Source organism: Hylobates moloch, unplaced genomic scaffold (assembly GCF_009828535.3).
Source record: "Hylobates moloch isolate HMO894 unplaced genomic scaffold, HMol_V3 SCAFFOLD_1, whole genome shotgun sequence".
Taxonomy (NCBI): Eukaryota; Metazoa; Chordata; class Mammalia; order Primates; family Hylobatidae; genus Hylobates; species Hylobates moloch.
Genome location: NW_026652276.1, coordinates 104,676,233 through 104,703,896, shown reverse-complemented (window position 1 = coordinate 104,703,896; position 27,664 = coordinate 104,676,233). Strand labels below are relative to the sequence as shown.

At 47.1% G+C, this 27,664-nt stretch overlaps 1 protein-coding gene and 1 pseudogene across 4 annotated transcripts in view; one reads left to right on the top strand and one right to left on the bottom strand.

Moving 5' to 3' along the window:
* ASL (argininosuccinate lyase) overlaps positions 1–4,084 on the bottom strand; it is a 35,104-nt gene extending 31,020 nt beyond the window's left edge. For 2 of the 4 annotated variants that reach the window (XM_032757244.2, XM_032757248.2), the window contains exon 1: positions 3,788–4,062. In XM_032757244.2, the coding sequence (XP_032613135.1) occupies positions 3,788–3,964 (177 nt within the window). In that variant the 5' untranslated portion in view covers positions 3,965–4,062. Of the gene's footprint in view, positions 1–3,787 lie in introns of all 4 variants that reach the window. The other 2 variants (XM_032757254.2, XM_058444252.1) reach the window with 2 other exon arrangements.
* A 4,495-nt stretch (positions 4,085–8,579) lies between these two features.
* LOC116811834 (golgin subfamily A member 7-like) lies at positions 8,580–9,126 on the top strand (annotated as a pseudogene).
* Positions 9,127–27,664: the final 18,538 nt, after the last annotated feature.

Sequence of the window (27,664 nt, the reverse complement as noted above, 5' to 3'; positions counted from 1 at the left end):
ACGCCTGTAATCCCAGCATTTTGGGAGGCTGAAGTGGGTGGATCACGAGGTCAGGAGATAGAGACCATCCTGGTCAACATGGTGAAACCCAGTCTCTACTAAAAATACAAAAATTAGCCGGGCATGGTGGTGTGCTCCTGTAGTCCCAGCTACTTAGGAGGCTGAGGCAGGAGAATCGCTTGAACCCAGGAGGTGGAGGTTGCAGTGAGTCAAGATCACGCCACTGCACTCCAGCCTAGGTGACAGAGCAAGACTCTGTCTCGAAATAAATAAATAAATAAATAAAAATAAAAAATTTGGTAGAGACAGGGTCTCGCTATGCTGCCCAGGCTGGTCTTGAACTCCTGGGCTCAAGCCGTCCTCCAGCCTCAGCTTCCCAAAGTGCTGGGATTACAGGCATGAGCGTAGGCACCGGCCACATCTATGTTTTGAAAGATGGCAGAGGCCAGGGCATGGGACAGAGCGGGGAGGGGGTACAGAACACCTGGGGAGCAGCCCTAGTGCCCAGGACTGGGAGGAGGGTGGCGCAGAGGTGGGCATGTCACTTCACTTCACTGACGTCCTTTTTGTGGAAGGGAGTCTACAATGGCCAATGTGGATATATATATCCTCCTCTGTCCCCCTGCAATGCCCCAGACTTCTATTAACCACCTGGCCTGGCACCTATTATTAAACCTCAGGGGCCGGGTGTGGTGGCTCACACCTGTAATCCCAGCACTTTGGGAGGCCAAGGTGGGCGGATCACGAGGTCAGGAGATAGAGACCATCCTGGCTAACACGGTGAAACCCCATCTCTACTAAAAATACAAAAAAAAAGTTAGCCGGGCATGGTGGTGGCGGGCGCCTGTAGTCCCAGCTACTTGGGAGGCTGAGGCAGGAGAACAGCATGAACCCGGGAGGTGGAGCTTGCAGTGAGCTGAGATCGTGCCACTGCACTCCAGCCTGGGCGACAGGGCAAGACTCTGTCTCAAAACAAAAACAAAAACAAAAACAAAAACCTCAGGGTTGGGAGGCCCAGGCAGGTGGATCACTTGAGGTCAGGAGTTCGAGATCAGCCTGGCCAACATGGTGAAACCTCACCTGTACTAAAAATACAAACATTAGCCAGGCACGGTGGCAGGCAGCTGTAGTCCCAGCCACTTGGAAGTCTGAAGCAGGAGAATCACTTGAATCCTGTAGGTAGAGGTTGCGGTGAGCAGAGATGGCGCCATTGCACTCCAGCTTGGGCGACAGAGCAAGACTCCTTCTTAAAAATAATAATAATAAGATAAGGATAATAATAGCCTGATAGCCTTGTTGTGAGCATTTAATCAGATAATATTTGCAAATTGCATACACAACACGGTGCCTGGTACTCAGGAAGGACTCGAGAAATGCCAGCAGTTACTAAGGGAGGGCTGTCGGGGGATAGGACATGCTTCAGCTCCACTCCTGGTTCCTGTATGCACCCCAGAGACCTCTACAGTGCTCTGGCCCTGAGCTGTGAGCTGACCCCTCCATGCCCAACAGCCCCAGCTGCCAAAGGACTCTGCCCTGCAGAGGCAGTCTCCGCCCCCACCCCATCTTTCAGCTGGTCCTGCCCCTTAACCCACAGCTGCCCCACCAAGCCTAGATCTCCAGCAAAGCACCACATGGGGCCCTGGTCCTGATCACTGAAGCCAGCCAGTCAGAACTGGGGCCAGCCTGCCCCTCAGCCAGGAGCCTGGCACTGCCTTCCCCAGTGGGCTCCTGGGCCACCCTGCCTAGGTTGTTAGTAATAAAAACAACTACTTAATAAGTGGAGCTGCAGCCAAACCAATTAGTGCCAACCTACAGGAAGGCCTGGGGCAAGCTGAGGTCACCTGGAACAGTGGGCTTTTTGGAAGCCAGACCACTCTGCTCTAGAACCAATCTCCTATCTTTACTGGCAGGCATAATAGGACCCCACAGGGACATCAGAGTGAGGTGCCTCCCCTTGGGCACTGGGGAGAGTGGACGCCCAGTGTGGTAGCAGAAGGTGATACTCCAAGCCAGGACACATCTGGGCCAGAATGATCTCTTCAGGGCCAGGGGATGGGGCACTGAGTTGGGCTGGGTTGAATGAGCAACAGTCAAGGTCAAATGTACATGGGAAATACCAGTTTTGGTTTTGGGATTTGTGGGGTTTTTTTCTTTTTTTGAGGTGGAGTCTTGCTTTGTCACCCAGGCTGGAGTGCAGTGGTGTGATCTCAGCTCACTGCAACCTCCGCCTCCCGAGTTCAAGTGATTCTCCTGCCTCAGCCTCCCGAATAGCTGGGACTACAGGCACCCACTACCACACCCAGCTAATTTTTGCATTTTTAGTAGAGACGGGGTTTCACCACGTTGGCCAGGCTGGTCTCAACTCCTGACCTCAGGTGATCCACCCGCCTCGGCCTCCCAAAGTGCTGGGATTACAGGTGTGAGCCACCATGCCTGGCAGGTTTTTTTATTTTCATTTTTTTGGAACTGGATCTCACTCTGTTGCCTGGGCTGGGGTGCAGTGGTGAGATCATGCTCACTGCAGTCTCAAACTCCTGGGCTCAAGCAATCCTCATGCCTCTGCCTCCTGTGAGACTACAGGTGTACGCCGCCACACCTGGGTAATTTTCAAAATCTTTTTATAGAGACAAGGCCTCACTACATTGCCCAGGCTGGTCTGGAATTCCTGGGCTTCAGCAATCCTCCCGCCTCGGCCTCCCAAAGTAGAAATATCAGTATTGTTGTGGTTAGCCACCATTTATTGAGCACCTACTGTTGCTCAGCCCCGTGCTAGGGATTTGACATAGGTTATTACGGCCTTTTATGAAGTGGGCAATATTACCCCTATTTCACAAATGAGGAAAGAGGTTTAAAGGGCTCAAGCGACTGGTATAGAAACCAAGCCTGTTTGGCTCCAAAGTCCAGGCCCTACCCCCCTGCCATGACCCAGAAGCTTGCAGGGCACTGAGCTTGCAGGGCACTGAGAAAGAGGAAGCGAATTGCTAGCTAATGAAGGCCAGAAGGGCCTGGAACCCAGACCTCCTGCTTCCCGGAGTTCCCTACATCAAGCATCAGGTGAACAGCCCCTTTCACCTGAAGGGTCCAAAGCAATGGCCTCATAATCTAGTGCCTTACAGAGTGAGGCCGACAGCTATTATTACGCCCATTGCCAGATAAATCAACTGTGGCCCAAGGAAGGAAACCTCTGCCTGGGAATCCAGCATCTCAGTGGTCAGGAAGAGAAGCCAGGAGCCCTTGACCCTAAGGAGCAGGGTCCAGTGAAACAGGAAGGGACCAGGCACCAGGGTTGCTGGAGCCACAAGGCGAGGTCCCCTTTTTCGTGGCTCTTTCCACATGCCACAGTCAAGGACAAGAACACTTAGGGGCTGAGCCTTATTCTACAAACAGGGACAATTGCTCTAGCAGAAGGGATGAGGTGTGGGGTGGGACCTCACAGGAGGACACGTGGGAAGAAGGAAGGAAAAGGTGGAAGGCTGAAGGTTTGGGAGCACTTTTCCTGGCCACGCAGGCATCACTGTGAGGTGAGGACAGAGCCACTCTACCCCTCGTAGTGTGGGTTGGTGGGTTTGCCACAAGGGCTGCCTGGGGACACTGGTGAGTCCCGGTAAAGGTGACTGCTGAGCTCCAGAAGATGCGCCCGGGAGGGTTGGGAGTGCAGGCTTCCTGGGTAATTTTCAAAATTACTTCCTGGAGGGCGATTCCCAGCAGGGTGGCCCGAGGCAGGTCTGGCGCCCCCACTCTCTCGTTTGGAGGCTGGGAGGACCGAAGTCCCCGAGGTCCCACTCACCTCCGAGGCCATGTTGGGTGGTTCCTCGTCGTCCGGAAGCTTCAGTCCTCCGGGCCTGGAAGACAAGACGGGACTGACGACCTCCTTGGCTAGCAGGGTACCCCGGGCCGGGCTGGCTCCGAGCTCTGGGCACTGCCCTTGACCGAGCGCAGCCCTTGGGGACGTGGACGTGAGCATGCGCCACAGTTCTCGGCGTCCTCCACGCCCGTCCCGCCCATCCGGCCGTCGCGCACTCACCTCCGCCTGGCCGCACGGATAGTGTCGCGCCCGCCACTGACCAGGGCTTTTCTGGCCGGGATGGCATCAGCAGCCGCCCGATCCTGTCCCCACCCCTGGCGGCGGCCGCGCCAATAGGAGGCCGCCCGGCGGGGTGGGCTGTGCCTCCATCCTCCAATCCTGGCCGTGGGCGGGGACACCTCCGGCTGAGCTGGAGGCTAAGCGGCCCCGGGGCGGGGGAGCGGGCGGGGAAAGGGTTGGGGGGACCCCGACGGGGAAGCGGCCTGGGTTGGGGTTGGGGAGGGTAGTGCCCTGGCGTTCACGCTGTGGTCAGCAGACACGCAGGGGACCGGAGACTCGGGCCAGGGGTAGAGGCTATGACATCAGGCCCGGGCCTGGCGGGTTCACAAGATACACAAGGTGAAATGGCATGTTCGCTCATTCATTCATTCATTCATTCATTCATTCATTCATTCATTCATTCAACAAACACGTACAAGGCACCTCTACGTGCCAGGTACAGAGAAAGGCATCAAGGAAAAAGGAAGGAGCATCAGAAAGCCTGTGCCAGGCGTGGTGGCTCACAGCTGTAATCTCAGCACTTTGGAAGGCCGAGGTGGGAGGATCGCTTGAGGCTAAGAGTTGGAGACCAGCCTGGGCAATATAACAAGATCCCGTCTCTACAAAAAAATTAATTAAAAAAAAGAAAATAGCAGGGCGTGGTGGTGCAAGCCTGCAGTCCTAGCTACTCAGGAGGCTGAGGCGGGAGGAGCACCTGAGCCCAGGAGTTCGAAGCTGCAGTAAGCTATTGTGCCACTGCACTGCAGCCTGACTCCTGTAAAATGGAAAAGAAACGCAGCCGGAGGCCGGGCGCAGTGGTTTACCCCTGTAATCCCAGCACTTTGGGAGGCCGAGGCGAGTGGACCACGAGGTCAGGAGTTTGAGACCAGCCTGGCCAAGATGGTGGAACCCCGTCTCTACTAAAAATACAAAAATTAGCGGGGCACGGTGGCGGGCTCCTGCAATCCCAGTGACTCAGGAGGCTGAGGCAGGAGAGTCGCTTGAACCCGGGAGGTGGAGATTGCAGTGAGCTGAGATCATGCCATTGCACTCCAGCCTGGGTGACAGAGCAACATTCCATCTCAAAAAAAAAAAAAGAAAAAAAAAGAAAAGAAAAAAGAAACGCAGCAGGTCACAATGGCTTACGCTTTTAATCTCAGCACTTTGAGAGGCTGAGGTGGGCGGATCACCTGAGGTCAGGAATTCGAGACCAGCCTGGCTAACACGGTGAAACCTTGTCTCTATTAGCCGGGGATGGTGGTGGGCACCTGTAGTCCCATATACTGGGAAGGCTGAGGCAGGAGAATCACTTGAACCAGGGAGGTGGAGGTTGTAGTGAGCTGAGATAGCACCACTGCACTCCAGCCTGGGCGACAGAGTGAGACTCTGTCTCAAAAAAAAAAAGAAAAAGAAAAAAAGAAAAGAGAAAACAAAGAAAGAAACAAAACAAAAGAAATGAAGCCTGACTTCAAGAAGTTCCAACATAGCATGGAGGAGGTGTGCAGGGAGCACGGGGGTGGGGGTGGGGGGCTATATTGGGTACTCAGGGAAGATGTCTTTGATCTGATTAATTAATTATTCAACCAAAATGGCAGGCTGGATTCTAGGCACTGGGAGTACCCCAAAGGGGCTTCTAGTGAACCTGTCTTCTGCATTGGGTCTTGGAAGACGGGAGGAATTTGCCCAGGGAAGAAGGGGAGAAGAACATTCCAGGCAGAGGGAGAAGTCTGGACAAAAAAATGTGACTGGCCTGCTTTAAGAACAGGAAATCATCCAAGTGGCTATAACTATAACAAAAGGTAGGGAGGAGAGGCAGAAGGAGTTTGGGGGAAGGCTGTGAAGAGTTTTCAATGTCAAGAGAGGGAGTTTGTTCTTGGTCCTATAGGTCATAGGAAACCCCAATCGATTTTAAAATCAGGGGAGCCAAATTTATTTTATTTTATTTTTATTTATTTATTTATTTATTTATTGAGATGGAGTTTCGCTCTTATTGCTCAGGCTAGAGTGCAATGGCACGATCCCAGCTCACTGCAACCCCTGCCTCCCAGGTTCAAGTGATTCTCCTGCCTCAGCCTTCCAAGTAGCTGGGGTTACAGGCATGCACCACTACGCCTGGCTAATTTTGTATTTTTAATGGAGACGGGGTTTTTCCATGTTGGTCAGGCTGGTCTTGAACTCCTGACCTCAGGTGATCCGCCTGCCTCAACCTCCCAAAGTGCCGGGATTACAGGGGTGAGCCGCTGCGCCCGGCTGAAACCCCATCTTAGAAAAAAAAAAAAAAAAAGGAAGGAAGAAAGATAAATCTAGCTATAGTATTGAGGATGGAATGGAGGGAGAAGAAAAGACCAATGGCTGGAATATTTTATGATTTGAAGGTGTTTAGGCCCTCGCTCACTCAAGAGTGGAATTACTTGGAGTTCCCAGAATGCACCCAACTGTTTCAAGCCTTCCTAAATGCTCTTCCCTGTGCCTGGGATGCCCTTCCCTCAGTGTTGGTCTTGCTACCTCCCATTCGTTTTTTTGTTTTGTTTTGTTTTGTTTTTTTTTTGAGACGGAGTCTCACTCTGTCCCCCAGGCTGGAGTGCAGTGGCACAATCTTGGCTCACTGTAAGCTCCATCTCCCGGGTTCATGCCGTTCTCCTGCCTCAGCCTCCCGAGTAGCTGGGACTACAGGCGCCCACCACCATGCCCGGCTAATTTTTTGTATTTTCGGTAGAGACAGGATTTCATCGTGTTAGCCAGGATGATCTCAATCTCCTGACCTCGTGATCCACCCACCTTGGCCTCCCAAAGTGCTGGGATTACAGGCGTGAGCCACCGCGCCTGGCCTCGTCCATCAGTATTCTAGCCAAACATCATCAATGTCAGGTAGACTCCCAGCTGATCCAGGCTTCCAACTCTGGGCTCCCATGTGATCCTGAGTATACGGGCATTTAGCAATCTTTTCCTGATTTGGGAGCACTGTAGTGCCTTCTGGGCCTTCTCCACCACCCAAGTGGTGCGCTCCTTGCAAGCAAAGCCTCATCTGACACATTTGTGTGCCCTGACTCCCAGCCCTCTCCTGTCTTCCCCCACAGAAGCCCTAGAACTGGGCTGCAGCTGACCACTGGGAGGACAGGAAAGACTGTTAGATCAACTGCATACCGTGTGGTCCTGAAAAATGCCAAAGTGGAGTGGCAAGTCCCGAGATCCAACAGCTAGTGTCTGAGGCCTGGCATCCCTTCCTGGGAGGCCTCGTGTGAAAGTCAGTGGCATTCTGCAGACGTGAGGTCGTGCTTCTGAATATCCAGCAAAATACTGGGGCCAAACCCTTTGACAAATGAACTGAGGCTAGAAAGAGAGTTGGAGAAGTGGTTTGACAGCACAGCTGTAACCACAATACCTAACATGGGTAAGTCACCAGGTGGCAGGCTCTGAGCTAAAATTCATCTCATTGCATCTTCACCACAGTACTGTTCATAGATAAAGAAACAGAAGCTGGGTGGGCTTTGTGGCTCACGCCTGTAATCTCAACACTTTGGGAGGCCGAGGCAGGCAGATCACCTGAGGTCGGGAGTTTGAGACCAGCCTGACCAACATAGAGAAAGCCCATCTCTACTAAAAATACAAAATTAGGTGGGCATGGTGGTGCATGCCTGTAATCCCAGCTACTCGGGAGGCTGAGGCAGGAGAATCGCTTGAATCGGGAGGCAGAGGTTGTGGTGAGCCGAAATCGCGCCATTGCACTCTAGCCTGGGCAACAAGAGTGAAACTCCATCTCAAAAAAAAAAAAAAGAAAGAAACGGAAGCTGCAAAGGGTTAGGGTTAGGGGTTAGAGGACATGTGCACAGGCACCCAGGTAGTAGAAGAGGACAGTCAGTCTGGCTGCCCAGAAGACAGAAGAGAGATTGTCCGTCCAGGTTTGTTTGCAACAAACAGCAAGCTTGCAAGCTTGACATTTGTGGAGGCCATGCTGTAGGGATGGGGAAGAGACTCAGGAAGAGGAGAAAGACAGGAAGGCAAGCCGGGCACGGTGGCTCACGCCTGTGGGCACGGTGGCTTACACCTGTAGCCCCAGCTACTTGGGAGGCTGAGGCAAGAGAATCGCTTGAACCCAAGAGGTGGAGGTTGCAGTGAACCGACATCATGCCACTGCACTCCAGCCTGGGGACAGAGCGAGACTTGGTCTAAAAAACAAACAAACAAACAAAAAAAGACAAGAAGGCAGCATAAAGGCTTGCAAAAAGCAAAAAATCAAAAACAAATAAACAAAAAGCAGATGAGTCAAAAGTGTCTGCAGCTGAGTCCCTGACAGTTGACACTGAAATGGGTGTGAGGCTTTATCTTGACAAAGCATCCTTGGCATTAAAGACTCATAGGAGGGCAGGGCGCAGTGGCTCATGCCTGTAATCCCAGCACTTTGGGAGGCTGAGGTGAACGGATCACCTGAGGTCAGGAGATTGAGATCAGCCTGGCCAATATGGTGAAACTACGTCTCTACTAAAAATACAAAAATCAGAGTGCGACCCGTCCTGTCCTTGCCATGACGCTGTACCAGGCTCCAGAGTCCAGAAAGGTGTTCATTCAGAGACTACAGCAGCGGCACACGCTGCCAGTTCCAGACTGAGTTCCCCACAGAGCTGGAGAACCAGATTGATAGGCAGCAGTTTGAAGAAATAGTTCGAACTCTAAATAACCTTTATGGAGAAGCAGAGAAGCTTGGTGGCCAATCATATCTTGAAGGTTGTTTGGCTTGTTTAACAGCATATACCATCTTCCTACGCATGGAAACTCATTACCAGAGGTTCTGAAGAAAGTCTTCAAATGCATTCAAGAGCAGAATGAGAAGATCTATGCTCCACAAGGCCTCCTCCTGACAGACTCCATTGAGTGAGGACTGAGAGTTATTGAAATTACCATTTATGAAGGCAGAGGCATGAGCCATGGAAGATAAACCATAGAATTAAAGATCCCACTTCCAGCCGGGCCCCTCATGTATCCATTGGCCAACTGCAGAGTGTCCCTACCTCCTCTCCAGAGCATCATTCCTTTCTATCTGCTGCCAGAGCCACGGTGCCATTTACTCCAAGGACTTTGTAAAATTCCACACCTGGAATGACCTCTAGTCGCTTGGTATCCACTTTGTGTCTCCAAATTGTGTAGGACTCTGTAATCTTTTGACTAGTTTCTGAGAAAACACATGAAGCATTTCATTTTTTTTTTTATTGTAGGCCATTTAATAAAACGCAGCTGGTTAGCCCAGTGCAAAGCTTATTATCTGCCACCAGTACGTACCATTGGTTCTCTTCATTCCTTGGGCCAGCTTCAGACCTCAACAAGTTGTATCTTTGCCAGTGTTCCATCTTGTTCCCCTAAATTAATAAAATGCTCTTCTCCAGGATTTTGGCGAGGGTTAGCTGTGGCCGTGGTTTTGCTAATGCACCTCCAAGATTTCAAAGATTTACCAGTTTTACCATGACTCAAATATTAAGATCTGTTTCTACTATTCAGTTCCTCAAACTGAAGCTCATTGAAAAAATAATATATCATGTTATTTGTTTTATTGTAGCAATTATTCCTCATTAAAGCAGTATTTAATGCAATTTCCAGTTATTTTTTTGGAGAATTTTATGTCATTGTTGCATTACCTTGAATGTTGTGATAATGTGATGTGCGTTGCTTGTTCATCACAAAAATCAGTAAGCACAATAAAGTGGATGCCAAACCATCAAACACACAGATGTTCCTGCTGTGTCCTTGGATATGTAATAAGCAGTTATAAAAATATTTTAATTATAGTTTTCTTATAAATGTAACTTATGAGAAAAAAATTTAATAGGAATAATACTGTATATTACTAATTTTTAACTATCCCTATGCAAACCTTATGACTCACAGAATTTTCTCATACACAGTATTCAGTGCACAGAAAACTTATGACTGGCTCAAGTACAGTAAGTTACTTCTAAGTAAAACCTCAAGTCTGGGTCCATATTTGTAGCTCTGCTTTTGGCTGTACATTTCTAGGATCAGGGCTCTTTATGCCTTTTCGTTCATCCTTGGGGTTTGAGAGCACTGTATTCGGGAGAGAGTTTAAAAATACATTAGGAGAGGGAAACCATTGAAAGTTTAATGGTCAGAGATATTGTAGGTGCTAATACTGGATTTTGTCTTTCAGATTTAATTTCTTTTATGGGTCTGTTGGTCATTCAATAAATCCTATAAGTATGTGTAATATTTCAACTGTGTAAAACTCGTTTGTCACTTTAAAGCCTGTGATAGTGTGTTTGTGTTTTCAACCCATTGCAATAACTTTGCTGAAATATTAACACATTAATAAAATTTTTCTTAAAAAAAAAAATAAAAATAAAAATACAAAAATTAGCCAGGCGTTGTGGTGCACGCCTGTAATCCCAGCTACTCCAGAGGCTAAGGGAAGATAATCACTTCAACCCAGGAGGCAGAGGTTGCAATAAGCCAAGATTCCACCACTGCATTCCAGCCCAGGAGATTAAAAAAAAAAAAAGGCCGGGCGCGGTGGCTGTTGCCTGTAATCCCAGCACTTTGGGAGGCCGAGGTAGGCGGATCACTAGGTCAGGAGATCAAGACCACCCTGGCTAACATGGTGAAACCCAGTCTCTACTAAAAATACAAAAAATTAGCCTGGCGCAGTGGCAGGCACCTGTAGTTCCAGCTACTGGGGAGGCTGAGGCAGGAGAATGGCATGAACCCAGGAGGCAGAGGTTGCAGTGAGCCAAGATTGCGCCACTACACTCCAGCCTGGGTGACAGAGCAAGACTCTGTCTCAAAAAAAAAAAAAAAAAAGAAGACATGGAAAAAGCCAATAAAATGATGTATGAACAAAATGGAAATATCAATAAAGAGATAGAAAACCTGAAAAAGAAACTAAGAACAAATTTTGCAGCTAAAAAGTATAATAACTAAAATGACAAATTGGCAGAATAAATGATATAATTTGGATGTTTGTCCCCCCAAAACTCATATTTAAATGTAATCCCAATGTTGGAGGTGGGCCCTGGTGGGAGGTGTTTTGGTCATGGGGACAGATCCCTTATGAATGGCTTGGTGCTCTCCTTGCAATAGTGAGTGAGTTCTTGTGGGATCTGGTTGTTGAAAAGTGTGTGGCACCTCCCTCCTCTCTCTCTTGCTCCTGCTCTTGCTGTGTGATGGGCTGGCTCTCCATCACCTTCCACCATGATTGTAAGTAAGCTTCCTGAGGTCTCACCAGAAGCAGATGCAAGCACCATGCTTCCCACAAAGCCTGCAGAACCATGAGGCAATGAAACCTCTTTTCTTTGTGAATTATGCAGTCTTAGGTAGTCCTTTATAGCAACACAAAGAATGGCCTAATACAAAAAAGAATGAGCAAATTTGAAGAAAGGGCAATGGAAAGTATTGAGTCTGAGGAATAGAAAGAAAAAAGATTGAGGAAAAGTGAACAGAGCCTAAGAGACCTGCGGGAAACCATCATGTGCCCCAACCTACACATTGTGAAAGTTCCAAAGGAGAAGGGGGGTGGGTGCTGAGAGAATATTTGAAGAAATAATAGCTGAAAACTTCCCAAATTTGATAAAAGACATAAGTATAAAAAATCCAAGAAGTTCAATGAACTCCAAGTAAGATGAACTCAGAGACCCATAGTGAGACACGTTATAATCAAAGTTGTGAAAACCAAGGAGAGAACCTTGAAAAGAGCATGAGAGAAGAGCATGCAAGGCATCCTCAATAAGATGAAAATCAGCAGATTTCTCATCAGAAGCTATAGAGATCAAAAAGCTAATATAGTGAAGTGGGGAGCTGTCAACTAAATATCTTATATCCAGCAAAACTATCCCTCAAAAATGAGAGAGTGGCCAGGTGTGGTGGCTCATGCCTGTAATCCCAGCACTTTGGGAGGCCGAGGCAGGCAAATCATGAGGTCAGGAGTTTGAGACCAGCCTGACCAACATGGTGAAATCCTGTCTCTGTTAAAAATACAAAAATTAGCCGGGCATGGTGGCAAGGAGAATTGCTTAAACCTGGGAGGTGGAGGTTGCAGTGAGCCGAGATTGTGCCACTGCACTCCAGCCTGTGTGACAGGGTGAAACTCCGTCTCAAAAAAAAAAAAAATGAGGGAGATATTAAGACATTCAAGATAAACAAAAGCTGAGGGAGTTTGGGCTGGGCACAGTGGCTCATGCCTGTAATCCTAGCACTTTGGTAGGCCAAGGCGGGCGGATCACCTGAGGTCGGGAGTTCGAGACCAGCCTGATCAACATGGAGAAACTCCGTCTCTACTAAAAATACAAAATTAGCCGTGCGTGGCGGCACATGCTTGTAATCCCAGCCACTCGGGAGGCTGAGGCAGGAGAATTGCTTGAACCCAGGAGGCTGAGGTTGCGGTGAGCCAAGATCGCACCATTGCACTCCAGCCTGGGCAACTGAGCGAAACTCTGTCTCAAAAAAAAAAAAAAGCTGGCTGGGCGCGATGACTCATGCTTGTAATCTCAGCACTTTGGGAGGCTGAGGCAGGCGGATCATGAGGTCAGGAGTTTGAGACCAGCCTGACCAACATGGTGAAACCCCGTCTCTACTAAAAACACAAAAATTAGGTTGGTGTGGTGGCGGGAGGCTGTAATCCCAGCTACTCAGGAGGCTGACGCAGGAGAATCGCTTGAACTGAGAGACCGAGGTTGCAGTGAGCTGAGATCGCGCCACTGCACTCCAGCCGGGGTGACAGAGCAAGACTCTGTCTCAAAAAAAAAAAAAAAAATGCTGAGAGAGTTTGTTACCACGAGACCTGCCCTGGAAGAAATGCTCAAAGGAATCCTGCAGGGTGAAATGAAAAGACACTAGTCAGTAACTCCAAGCCATTTGAGGAACTAGATATCTCAATAAAGATAAATACATAGGTAATTATAAAAGCCAGTATTATTGTAATAACAGTCTGTATCTCCACTTTTTGTTTTGTTTTTTTCTCTCTCTTTCTTTCTTTCTTTCCTTCTTTCTTCCTTTCTTTCTTTCTTTCTTCTTTCTTTTTTTGAGACAGAGTTTCCCTCTGTCGCCTAGGCTGGAGTGCAATGGTGCAATCTTGGCTCACTGCAACATCCACCTCCCAGGTTCAAGCAATTATCCTGCCTCAGCCTCCCAAGTAGCTGGGATTACAGGTGCCAGTGACCATGCCCGGTTAATTTTTGTACTTTTAGTAGAAATGGGGTTTCACCATGTTGTCCAGGCTGGTCTTGAACTCCTAACGTCAGGTGATCTGCTTGCCTCGGCCTCCCAAAGTGCTGGGATTACTGGTGTGAGCCACTGCACCTGGCGTCCACGTTTTGTTTTCTAAACGATTTAAAGAAAGAATACATTTTCAAAAATAGTAGTCTAAAAGCTAGTGTTATTGTGACTTAAGTTTGTAACTCTACATCTTGTTTTCCACATAATTTAAGGAACAAATGTATTTAAAAGAATTATTAGGCCAGGCGCGGTGGCTCATGCCTGTAATCTCAGCACTTTGGGAGGCTGAGGCAGGTGGATCATGAGGTCAAGAGTTTGAGACCAGCCTGACCAACATGGTGAAACCCCGTCTCTACTAAAAATACAAAAATTAACTGGGCTTGGTGGCGTGTGCCTGTAATCCCAGCTACTCAGGAGGCTGAGGCAAGTGAATCGCTTGAACCGGGGAGGCGGAGGTTGCAGTGAGTCAAGATCACATCACTGCACTCCAGCCTGGGTGACAGAGCAAGACTCTGTCTAAAAAAAAAAAAAAAAAAAAAAAGAATTATTAGTTTCTGTTTGGGGACACACAATGTATAAAGATATAATTTTGTACATCAGCAACTGAAAGCGTTGAAGACAGAGCTGGAAATAAAGAGTTTCTGTATGTTCTTGAAATTTTGTATGTTATTAAAGTATATATCTCTTTTATTTAGGTCTTCTTTAACTTCTCTGAGCAATATTTTATAGTTTAAAGTGTACACACGTTCACATTTGTCTTAGCTTCCTAGGGCTGCTATAACAAATTACTATGAACACAAATTTCTGTTGATCTGGCTTAAAACAATAAATTTATTTTCTCATAGTTCCGGAGACTAGAAATCTGAAACAAAGGTGTCAGCAGAGCCATCCTCTTTCAAAGGCTGTAGAGGGGAATGTGTTCCAGAATCTGTTTCTTTCTCTTCGCTTCTGGTGTCACTGTTAATGTTTGGCATTACTTGATTTGTAGCTGCATAACTTCACTTTCTACCCTCATCATCACATGGCATTTTCCCCTTGTGTCTTCACATTGTTTTCTTATAAGGACACCAGTCATATTGTATTGAGATCTCACCTACTCCAATATAACCTCCTTTTAACTAATTCCATCTGAAATGAACCTGTCTCCAAATAAGGTTATAACCTGAGGTAGTAGAGGTTAAGACTTCAACCTATATATCTGGAGAACACAATTCAACCCATAACAACATCTTTTGTCAAATTTAGCCATAAGTATTTCACATTTTTGATGCCATTATAAATTGTATTATTAATTTACTTTTAATTTCTGATTCGTTGTTGCTAGCATATGGAAATACACCTAATTTTTGTGTTGATCTTATATCCTGCTTTTAAAAAGTAGATTTTATTAAATTTTCTACATAGATAATCATCTGGGAATAACTAGAATTTACTTCTTCCTTTCTAAATTGAATGTCTTTTTTAAAAAACCTCATTGAGGCTGGGCGCAGTGGCTCACATCTGTAATCCCAGCACTTTGAAAGGCCGAGGCGGGCGGGTCACCTGAGGTCAGGAGTTCGAGACCAGCCTGACGGGATAAAACTCTGTCTCTACTAAAAATACAAAAATTAGCCAGGCACAGTGGTGCGTGACTGTTGTCCCAGCTACTAGGGAGGCTGAGGCAGGAGAATCTCTTGAACCCGGGAGGTGGAGGCTGCAGTGGGCCAAGATTCCACCACTGCACGCCAGCCTGGGTGACAGACCAAGATTCTGTCTCAAAAAAAAAAATAAATAAATAAAAAATAAAAACCTCATTGCACTGGTTAGACTATTTTGTACAAAAAAAAAACACACACACAAAAAAACAGAGACTATTTCGTACAGTGCTGAATAGAAGTGATGGGAGTGGACATTCCTGTATTGACCTGATCTTTATGGGAAAGCATTTAGTCTTTCACCATCAAGCATGCTGTTACTTGTAGGTTGATGGTGTCCTTTATCAGTTTGAGGAAGTTCTCTTTTCTAATTTGCTGAATGGATCCTGTCAAACACTTTTCTGAATCTATTGAAAGATATTAATGGTTTTCTTTTTTAGTTTAATAAAGGAGTTACATTGATTATTTAAAAATAGGCTTATTGAGATATAATTCATATAGCGTAAAATTCACACATTTACAATGCACGATTCAGTGATTATTATATGCAAAAGTTACGCAACCATTGCCACAGCTTAATTTAGAAACATTTTCATAGGCTGGGCATGGTGGCTCACGCCTGCAATCCCAGCACTTTGGGATGCCAAGGTGGGCAGATTACAAGGTCAGGAGTTTGAGACCAGCCTGGCCAACATGGTGAAACCTTGTCTCTATTAAAGATACAAAAAATTAGCTGGGCATGGTGGCACATGCCTATAATCCCAGCTACTTGGGAGACTGACGCAGGAGAATTGCTTGAACCCGGGACACAGAGGTTGCAGTAAACCAAGATCACACCACTGCACTCCAGGCTGGGAGACAGGGTGAGACTCCATCTCAAAAGAAAAAAAAAAAAAGAAAGCAAAAAAATTTTTCATAAAAGAACTCTACAGCTATTAGCAGTCTAAAAATATTTTCTTCCATGCTGTGGATTGTCTTTCCACTTTCTTGGTTGCATCATTTGCAACAAAAATGTTTTTAATTTTGATGAAGTCCAACATATTTCTTTTTTCTTCTTTTTTTGTACTTCTGGTGTCATATCTAAGAAAACTTTACCTAGCCCAAGGTCATAAAGATTTACTCTTGTTTTCTTCTAAGAGTTTTATAGTTTTAGCTCTTAAATTTAAGTCTATGGTCTGGTTTGAGTTAATTTTTCTACATAGTGTGAGGTAGGGGTGCAAGTGATTCCTTTGCATGTGGATATGTAGTAATCTTTGCAGTATTTGTTGCAAAGACAAATCATGGCCAAGTAGTATCTCATCATGGATTTAATTTGCATCTCTTTAGTGAATAATAACGTTGAGCATCTCTTCATATGTCTATTGGCTATTCGTATATCTTCTTTGGAGAAATATCTATTCAAATCATTTTCTCATTTTTATATTAGCTTGTCTTTTCAAATATCCCCATGAAATTCTCTTGACATTCTTGTAAAAAATCAGTTGACCTAAATGTAAGGTTTTATTTATTTATTTATTTATTTTCCTTCTTTCTTTCTTTCTTTTTTTGAGACAGAGTTTTACTCTTGTTGCCCAGGCTAGAGTGCAATGGCATGATCTCGGCTCACCACAACCTCTGCCTCCCAGGTTCAAGCAATTCTCCTGCCTCAGCCTTCCCAAGTAGCAAGGATTACAGGCATGAACTACCACACCTGGCTAATTTTGTATTTTTAGTAGAGATGGGGTTTCTCCATGTTGGTCAGGCTGGTCTTGAACTCCTGACCTCAAGTGATCCACCCCCCTCGGCCTCCCAAAGTGCTGGGATTACAGGTGTGAGCCACCATGCCTGGCCGAGTTTCACTCTTGTCGCCCAGGCTGGAGGGCAATGGCATGATCTCGGCTCACTGCAACCCCTGCCTCCCAGGTTCAAATGATCCTCCTGCCTCAGCCTCCCGAGTAGCTGGGATTATAGGCACCCACCGCCGCGCCCAGCTAATTTTTGTATCTTTAGTAGAGTCTGGATTTCACCATGTTGGCTGGGCTGGTCTGGAACTCCTGACCTCAGGTTATCCACCTGCCTCAGCCTCCCAAAGTGCTGGGATTACAGGTGTGAGCCACTGCACCTGGCCTCAGTATGTTATTCTTTTTTGATGCTATTGTAGATAAAATTTTCTTGTTTTTTGTTTTTTTTTTTTCTTTTGAGATAGTTTTGCCCTTGTTGCCCAGGCTGGAGTGCAATGGTGCGATCTTGGCTCACTGCAACCTCTGCCTCCCAGGTTCAAGCGATTCTCCTGTCTCAGCCTCCCTCTAGTTCCCTCTGCCTTTCTCTAGCTTCTGGTGATGCCTAGCAATTTTTGGCATTCTTAGGTTTCTAGGTGCATCACTGTGATTTGTACCTCCATCGTCTCATGACCTTCTCCCTGGGTCTCTGTCTCTGTATCCAAATCTCCCTCTGATATAGTTTGGCTCTGTGTCCCCACCCAAATCTCATGTTGAATTGTAATCCCCAGTGTTGGGGGAGAGACCTGGTGGGAAGTGACTGCATTATAGAGGCAGATTTCTCCCTTGTTCTCGTGATAGTGAGTGAGTTCTCATGAGATCTGGTTTTTTATTTCTTATTTTTTATTTTTATTATTATTATTTTTTTTTTGAGAAAGAGTCTTGTTCTCTTGCCCAGGCTTGAGTGCAGTGGCGCGATCTCCGCTCACTGCAAGCTCCGCCTCCTGGGTTCACGCCATTCTCCTGCCTCAGCGTCCCGAGTAGCTGGGACTACAGGCGCCCGCCACCACACCCGGCTAATTTTTTACATTTTTAGTAGAGACAGGGTTTTGCTGTGTTAGCCAGGATGGTCTCGATTTCCTGACCTCTTGATCCGCCCGCCTCAGTCTCCCAAAGTGCTGGGATTACAGGCGTGAGCCACCGCACCCGGCCAGATCTGGTTTTTTAAAAGTGTGTAGCACTTCCCCCCTTCACTTGCTCTCTCTCTTGCCGCCTATGTGAATACATGCTTGCTTCCCCTTCACGCTTCCACCAAGATTGTAAGTTTCCTGAGGACTCCCCAGCCATGACTTCCATATAGCTTGTGGAACAGTCAATTAAATGTCTTTTCTTTGTAAATGACCCAGTCTCAGGTAGTTTTTTTTTTTTTTTTGAGACGGAGTCTCACTCTGTCGCCCAGGCTGGAGTGCAGTGGCGTGATCTTAGCTCACTGCAACCTGTGCTGCCAGGGTTCAAGCGATTCTCTTGCCTCAGCCTCCCGAGCAGCTGGGATTACAGGTGCCTGCCAACGCGCCTAGCTAGTTTTTATAGTTTTAGTAGAGACGGGGTTTCACCATGTTGGCCAGTCTGGTCTTGAACTCCTGACCTTGTGATCCACCCACCCCGGGCTCCCAAAGTGCTGGGATTACAGGTGTGAGCCACCGCATCCAGCCTTCAGGTAGTTCTTTATAGCAGTGTGAGAATGGACTAACACTCCCTCTCTTTTCTCTTATAAATGTATCAGTCCTTAGATTTAGGGTCCATGCTAATCCAGAATGATCTTGTTTTAACTTGATTACATCTGAAAAAACCCGATTTCCAAATGAGACCAGGTTTACAGGTACTGGAAGTTAGGACTTGAACCTATATTTCTGGGGACGCAGTTTAATCCTCTACATTGAGGTTTCCATAGTTGCCCATAATCAGGTTGAGGAAGTTTCCTTCTCTTTCTAGTTTATTGCTGTTTGTTTAAACAGTGAATTATACTTATAGAGGTTTAAATAGTAATAAAAATCTTATATATTAACCTATGTACTTTCCATTTCCTATGCTCTTTATTCCTGTCAATCCAGATTTTCATTTGTTATCATTTTCCTCCTGTCTGAAAAACTTATTTAATATTTTATGTAGTGCAGTTCTGTTGGTGATGAATCCTCTCAGCCTTTGTATGTCTGGAAATATCTGCATTTCATCTGTGTTTTCTTTTATTTTTTGAGATGGAGTCTCACTCTGTCACCCAGGCTGGAGCACAGTGGCACAATCTCAGCTGCAACCTCCGCCTCCCAGGTTCAAGTGATTCCCCTGCCTCACCCTCCTGAGTAGCTGGGATTGCAGGTGTGCACCACCATGGTTAGCCCATTTTTGTATTTTTAGTAGAAACGGAGTTTCACCATGTTGGCCAGGCTGGTCTTGAATTATGGGACTCAAGTGATCCACAAGCCTCAGCCTCCCAAAGTGCTGGGATTACAGGCATGAGCCACCACGCCTAAACTTATTTTCATAATATTTTAATAAATGATTATTATTGTATAGAAATGCTGGCCAGGTGCAGTGGCTCACGCCTGTAATCCCAACACTTTGAGAAGCTGAGGCATGAAGATCACTTGAGGTCAGGAGTTTGAGACCAGCCTGGACAATAAGTGAGACTCTGTCTCTATTAAAAAAAAAAAAGAAAGAAAATAAAAAATAGAAATGCTATTGTAGGCCAGGCGCGGTGGCTCACGCCTGTAATCCCAGCACTTTGGGAGGCTGAGGCGGGCGGATCACCAGGTCAGGAGATCGAGACCATCCTGGCTAACACAGTGAAACCCCGTCTCTACTAAAAATACAAAAACATTAGCCAGGCGTGGTGGCGGGTGCCTATAGTCCCAGCTACTCAGGAGGCTGAGGCAGGAGAATGGCGCGAACCCAGGAGGCGGAGGTTGCAGTAAGCCGAGATCGCGCCACTGCACTCCAGCCTGGGCAACAGAGTGAGAGTCTATCTTAAAAAAACCAAAAACAACAACAAAAAAAACAAAAACGTACCTACCTTAAAAAATATTGCTTAAAAATGTTAATGATCATCTGAGTTTTCAGTAAGTCATTACATTTTTGTTAGTGGAGGGTCTTGCCTCGACGCTGGTGGCTGCTGACTGATCAGGGTGGTGGTTCCTGAAGGCTGAGATGGCTGTGGCAATTTCTTTTTTTTTTTTTTTTGAGATGGAGTTTTGCTCTTGTTGCCCAAGCTGGAGTGCAGTGATGCGATCTCAGCTCACTGCAACCTCTGCTTCCTTGGTACAAGCGATTTTCCTGCCTCAGCCTCCCGAGTAGCTGGGATTAAAAGTGTGCACCACTATGCCTGGCTAATTTTTTGTATTTTTAGTAGAGATGGAGTTTCACTATGTTTGCCAGGCTGGTCTTGAACTCCTGACCCCAGGTAATCCTCCTGCCTCGGCCTCCCAAAGTGCTGGGACCACAGGTGTAAGCCACCACGCCCAGCCAGCAATTTTTTTTTTTTTTTTTTTTTTTTTTTGAGACAGAGTCTCCCTCTGGCGCCCAGGCTGGAGTGCAGTGGCACGATCTTGGCTCACTGCAAGCTCCACCTCCCGGCTTCACGCCATTCTCCTGCTTCAGCCTTCCCAGTAGCTGGGACTACAGGTGCCCGTCACCACGCCTGGCTAATGTTTTTGTATTTTTAGTAGAGACGGGTTTCACCGTGTTAGCCAGGATGGTCTCGATCTCCTGAGCTCGTGATCCACCCGTCTCGGCCTCCAAAAGTGTTGGGATTACAGGCATGAGCCACCACGCCTGGCCAGCAATTTCTTAAAATAAGACAACAGTGTGGCCTGGCCCAGTGGCTCACGCCTGTCGTCCCAGCACTTTGGGAGGCCGAGGAGGGTGAATCACATGAGGTCGGGAGTTCGAGACCGTCCTGACCAACACGGTGAAACCCTGTCTCTACTAAAAATACAAAAAATTGGCCAAGCGTGGTGGCACATGCCTGTAATCCCAGCTACTGGGGAGGCTGAGGCAGGAGAATCATTTGAGCCTGGGAGGTGGAGGTTGCAGTGAGCTGTTATTGTGCCACTGCATTCGGGCCTGGGAGACAGAGCAAGACTCAGTCGAAAAAAAAAAGACAACAGTGGTTTATGGCATCAATTGACTTCCAACTTCACTGTAGCATGTGATGCTGTTTAATAGCATTTTACACATGGAGAACTTTTTTCAAAATTAGAGTCAATCTTCTCAAACCCTGCTGCTACTTTACCAACTAGGATTTTATACAGTATTCTAAATCTTTTGCTGTTATTTCAACAATATCTACAGCATCTTCACCAGGAATACATCACATTGGAAGAAACCAATTTTTTTTGCTCAATCATAAGAAGCAACTGCTCATTCATCCAAGTTTGCTCATGGGATTTAGCAATCAATTCACTCCCATCTTCGGGCTGAACTTCTTTTTTTTTTTGGCGGGGGGGATGGAGTCTCGCTCTGTCACCCAGGCTGGAGTGCAGTGGCGCAATCTTGGCTCACTGCAACCTCCATCTCCCGGGATCAAGCAATTCTCCTGCCTCAACCTCTGAAGTAGCTGGGATTACAGGCGCGTGCCACCATGCCCTGCTAATTTTTGTACTTTTAGTAGAGATGGGGTTTCGCCATGTTGGCCAGGCTGGTCTTGAACTCCTGACCTCAGGTAATCTACCCTCCTTGGCCTCCCAAAGTGCTGGGATTACAGATGTGAGCCACCACACCCAGTCTGAACTTCTAATTCTAGTTCTCTTGCTATTTCCACGACACTTGCAGTTCCTTCCCCAACTGAAGTCTTGAACGCCTCGGAATCATCCACGAGGGTTGGAATCCGCTTCTTCCAAAATTCTATTCATGTTCATCTTTTGATCTTCTCCCATGAATAACAAATGCATTTATTTATTTATTTATTTATTTGAGACGGAGTCTCGCTCTGTCACCCAGGCTGGAGTGCAGTGGCGCAATCTCGGCTCACTGCAAGCTCCGCCTCCCGGGTTCACGCCATTCTCCTGCCTCAGCCTCTCCGAGTAGCTGGTACTACAGGCGCCCGCCACCATGCCCGACTAATTTTTTTTTGTATTTTTAGTAGAGACGGGATTTCACCGTGGTCTCGATCTCCTGACCTCATGATCCGCCCGCCTCGGCCTCCCAAAATGCTGGGATTACAAGTGTGAGCCACCACGCCTGCCAACAAATGCTTTTAATGGCATCTAGAATGGTGAATCCTTTCCAGTTTTCAATGGCTTCACCCAGATCCATCAGAGGAATCACTAGCTCTCGCAGCTATAGCCTTACAAAATGTATTTTTTTTTTTTGAGACGGGGTTTCGCTCTTGTTGCCCCGGTCAGAGTGCAATGGCGTGATCTTGGCTCACAGCAATGTCCGCCTCCCGGGTTTAAGCCATTCTCCTGCCTCAGCCTCTGGAGTAGCTGGGATTACAGGTATGCATCACCACATGTGGCTAATTTTGTATTTTTAGTAGAGACGGGATTTCCCGGCTAATTTTTGTGTTTTTAATGGAGATGGGGTTTCACCATGTTGGCCAGGCTGGTCTCGAACTCCGGACCTCAGGTGATCCACCCACCTCGGCCTCCCAGAGTGCTGGGATTACAGGCGTGAGCCACTGCGCCCGGACTTTTTTTTTTTTTTTTTAGATGGAGTCTCGCTCTGTTGCTCAGGCTGGAGTGCAGTGGCATGATCTCAGCTCACTGCAACCTCTGCCTCCCAGGTTCAAGCTATTCTCCTGCCTCAGCCTCCTGAGTAGCTGAGATTACAGGCATGGGCCACCATGCCTGGCTAATTTTTGTATTTTCAGTAGAGACGGGGTTTCACCATGTTGGCCAGGCTGGTCTCGAACTCCTGACCTCAGGTGATTCACCCACCTCGGCCTCCCAAAGTGCTGGGATGACAGGCCTGAGCCACCACGCCCAGCCCCAACTTTTCTTCTACAGCTTCCTCACCCCTCTTGGCCTTCATAGAATTCAGGAGACTTAGGGCCTTGCTCTGAATTAGGCTTTGGCTTAAGGGAATGTTGTGGCTGGTTTGGTCTTCTATCCAGACCACTGAAACTTTCTCTATATCAGTGATAAAGCTGTTTTGCTTTTTTTCATTAATGTGTTCACTGCAGTAGCACTTTTAATTTCCTTCAAGAATTTTCCTGCCAGACACAGTGGCTCATGCCTGTAATCCTAGCACTTTGGGAGACAGGCAGATCATCTGAGGTCAGGAGTTCGAGAGCAGCCTGGCCATCATGGTGAAACCCCGTGTCTACTAAAAATACAAAAATTAGCCAGGTGTGGTAGTGCATGCCTGTAATCCCAGCTACTTGAGAGGCTGAGGCAGGAGAATCACTGGAACCCAGAAGTGGAGGTTGCAGTGAGCTGAGATCGTGCCACTGCACTCTAGCCTGGGCCACAGAGTGAGACTTGGTCTCAAGAGACTTGGCTAACGGGTACAAGAGGCTTTGCTTTTGTTCACCTCAGTTTTCTACATGTCTTCCTCACTATGTTTAATCATTTCCAGCTTTTGACATTAAGTGAGGTACGTAGGACCCTTCCTTTCACTTTACACTCAGAGGCCATTGTAGGGTCATTAATTTACCTAATTTCAATATTGCTCTGTCTCAGAAAATAGGGAGACTCAAGAGGGCAAGAGGGCATGAGATGGAGGCACAGTTTGTCAGAGAGGCAGTTAGAACACACACTTGTTGATTAAATTCACCATCTTAAATGGGCACAGTGTATGATGCCCAAAACAACTGTAGTAGTAACATCAAAGACCACTGATCACAGATCACCATGGCAGACATAGTAATAATGAAAAAACTTGAAATATTGTAAGAATTACCGAATTGTGGCACAGAGGTATGAAGTGAGCACGTGCTGTTGGAAAAATGCCACTGACAGACTTACTCAACACAGGGTTGCCACAAACCTTCAATTTGTAAAAAATGCAGTTTCTGTGAAGCACAGTAAATCAAAGAACAGTATAACAAGGTGTGCGCATATGTGCTATGTCTGATTTATACTAAGTGTTCAATAAATAATAGTTGCTATGATTAATACATAAGGTCCTAGTGGGTCAAGATAAAACTGGTTTGAAATAATAACAATTAGGACTGCTATGTTTTTGTTTTTGAGATGGAGTCTCAGTCTGTTGCCCAGGCTGGAGTGCAGTGGCACGATCTTGGCTTATTGAAACCTCCATCTCCCAGGTTCAAGCAATTCTCCTGCCTCAGCCTCCTGAGTAGCTGGGATTACAGGTGCCCACCACTACACCCGGCTAATTTTTGTATTTTTAGTAGAGACGGGCCTTCGCCATGGTGGCCAGGCTGGTCTTGAGCTCCTGACCTCAGGTGATCCCACTGCCTAGCCCTCCCAAAGTGCCGGAATTACAGAAGTGAGCCACCGTGGCTGGCCAGGACTGCTATGTTTTCAATGTTTTTTATGTGCAAAGTACTATATGTGTCTATCTGTTGTCTTTTGCTGTGTAAGGAGACATCCCAGATTGTTAAACAACAACTGTCAGAATTATTACCTCTGATAATTCAGGGTGTTGAATTACATAGGAAAAGGTCTTGCTTAGGGTTCCTCCTATGGTTACAGTACTGGCTGAGGCTGGGGTCGTTTCATTTTCATTTTTATTTTTCAAGAGGGAGTCTTGCTCTGTTGCCCAGGCTGGAGTGCAGTGGCTTGATCATGGCTCACTGCAACTTCCGCCTCCTGGGTTCAAGCAATTCTGCCTTAGCCCCCCAAGTAGCTGGGATTACAGGTGCTCACCACCACGTGGAGTCATTTCAAAAGCTTCGTCAGTCACATGTCTTGTATTTAGGCAGGGAAGACTCGAATGGCTGAGGGTTGGAACAGACAGGACATCTCACAGTATAACCGTGTGGTCTCTCTATGTAATCCCTACAGCATGGTGGCTTGGAGGCAGCTGGGCTTCTTATAGCCTGGCTCTGTGCTTCAACAGCCCATATTCCCAGAGAGAGCCACGTGGGAGCTGCACCACCTTTTCTGACGCAGCCTCAGCCGTCATGCAGGTCTCTTCCACCGCATTCTACTCCTTAGAAGTGAGTCAGGGCCAGATGTGGTGGCTCACGCCTGTAATCCCAGCACTTTAGAAGGTGGAGGTGGGCAGGTTGCCTGAGGTTAGGAGTTCGAGACCAGTCTGGCCAACATGGTGAAACATCATCTCCTGTAAAAAATACAAAAATTAGCTGGGAGTAGTGGTAGGCACCTGTAATTCCAGCTTCTTGGGACCCTGAGACAGGAGAATTTCTTGAATCTGGGAGGCAGAGGTTGCAGGGAGCTCAGACCGCGCCATCGCACTCCAGCCTGGACAACAAGAGCATTACTCTGTCTCAAAAAACAATAAACAAACAAACAAACAAACAAATAAAATAAAAATCAGCTGGGTGTGGTGGTGAGCACCTATGGTCCCAGCTACTCAGGAGGCTAAGGTGGGAGGATCGCCAGAGCCCAGGAGGTTGAGGCTGCAGTGAGCTGTGACTGCGCCACTGAACTCCAGCCTGGGAAACAGAGTGAGATCCCATCTCAAAAGAAAAGGAAGTGAGTCACGAAAGCCAGATCATGTTCAAGGTGAGGAGGGATTAGACTCCACTCCATGAGGGGTGTCAGAGAATTTGCAGACATGGGCTGGGCGCGATGGCTCACGCCTGTAATCCCAGCACTTTAGGAGGCCAAGGCGGGCGGATCATAAGGTCAGGAATTTGAGACCAGCCTGACCAACATGGTGAAACCCCTGTCTCTACTAACAATACAAAAATTAGCTGGGCTTGGTGGTGGGCGCCTGTAATCCCAGTTACTCGGGAGACTGAGGCAGGAGAATCGCTTGAACCCCAAGAGGTGGAGGTTGTGGTGAGCCGAGATCACACCACTGCCCTCCAGCCTGGGTGACAGAGAGAGACTCCGTCTCAAAAAAAAAAAGAAATTAGCAGACATGTTTTAGAACCACTGCATGTGTATGATCACATTTCATTCTTTTAGTGTTACCAAAGCAGCAGAGTTCAGCCTAGCTCCAGCTGCTGGCCACACAGAAAGCCAATCACTGAGACAATGATTATTGCCAAGGAAGATTTTAATTGGGTGCTGCAGCTGAGGAGATGGGAGATCAGTCTCAAATCCATCTCCCTGACTACTAAAATTAGGGGTTTATACAGCGGGAAGAAATGCAACTATGTGTGGGAATACAGGAACTCAGGAAGGGTAAGGAAGCAATCATGATGAATGAGGGGTCTGGAGTCTCATTGTCAGGATGCCATGACCTGGTGAGTTTCAGTTCTTTGATAAACTTTGGGAGGCCTGGGGATCCTTTCCTAAGGAAGGAACTCAGGTAAAATAAAATGTAAGTTTCAAGCTTTATGACCAAAAGTGTCAATTTCTTTTTGTTTATTTCTTTCTTTTTTTTTTTTTTTGGAGACAGTTTCACTCTGTCACCCAGCCTGGAGTGCAGTGGCATGATCTCAACTCACTGCAGCCTCTGTTTCCCAGGTTCAAGGAATTTTCACACCTCAGCCTCCTGCATAGCTGGGATTATAGGCTCCTACCACCATGCCCAGCTAATGTTTGTATTTTTGGTAAACACGGGATGTCACCATGTTGGCCAGGCTGGTCTTGAACTCCTGACCTCAGGTGATCTACCCACCCTGGCCTCCCACAGTGCTGGGATTACACGTGTGAGCCACCCACCCAGCCAGGACTTGTTTTCTTAATCCCTATGCTATAGAAATTATACTAGACTAAAATATAAAGGGGATTTGTTTTGTTTTGTTTTTGTTTTGTTTTGTTTTGTTTTGTTTTGGGACGTAGTGTTGCTCTGTCACCCAGGCTGCAGTGCAGAAGCACAGTCTCGGGTCACTGCAACCTCCACCTCCCAGGTTCAAGTGATTCTCCTGCTTCAGCCTCCCAAGTAGCTGGGATTACAGGAAACCACCACCACACCCGACTAATTTTTGTATTTTTAGCAGAGACGGGGTTTCACCATGTTGGCCAGGCTGGTCTCAAACTCCTGACCTCAGGTGATCTGCTCACCCTGGGCTCCCAAAGTGCTGGGATTACAGGCGTGAGCCACTGTGTCCGGCGGGGATTTGTTAATAAGCACTTTTTTTTTTTTTTGAGACGGAGGTTCACTCTTGTTGCCCAAGCTGGAATGCAGTGGCATGATTTCAGCTCACTGCAACCTCCACCTTCTGGGTTCAAGTGATTCTCCTGCCTCAGCCTCCCGACTAGCTGGGATTATAGGCATAAGCCACCATGCCCTGCTAATTTTCTGTATTTTTAGTAAAATGGGGGTTTCACCATGTTAGCAAGGCTGGTGTCGAACTCCTGACCTCAGGTGATCCGCCCACTTTGGCCTCCCAAATTGCTGAGATTATAGGCGTGAGCCACTGCGCCCAGCCATCTTTTTTTTTTTTTTTTGAGATGGAGTCTCGCTGTGTCACCCAGGCTGGAGTGTAGTGGCATGATCTCAGCTCACTGCAGCCTCCACCTCCCAGGTTCAAGTGATTCTTCTGCCTCAGCCTCCGGAGTAGCTGGGATTACAGGCAAGTGCCACCACGCCCAGCTAATTTTTGCGTTTTCAGTAGAGATGAGGTTTCACTATGTTGTTCATGTTGGTCTCAAACTCCTGACCTCAAGTGATCCACTTGGCTTGGCCTCCCAAATTGCTGGGGCACTACGCCTGCCCTCTTTTTTTTTTTTTGTATTTTAGTAGAGATGGGGTTTCACTGTGTTGCCCAGGCTGGTCTCGAACTCCTGAGCTTAGGTAATCTGCCTGCCTAGGCCTCCCAAAGTGGTAGGATTACAGGCGTGAGCCATGGCGCCCAACTTTTTTTTTTCTGTTTTTTAAAGAGACAGTATCTCCCTCTGTCACCCAGACTGGAGTGCAGTGTTGCTCACTGTAACCTCAAACCTTAAGGCTCAGGTGGTTCTTCCACCTCAGCCTACTGAATAGCTGGGACTACAGGCACATGCCACCCTGCCTAGCTA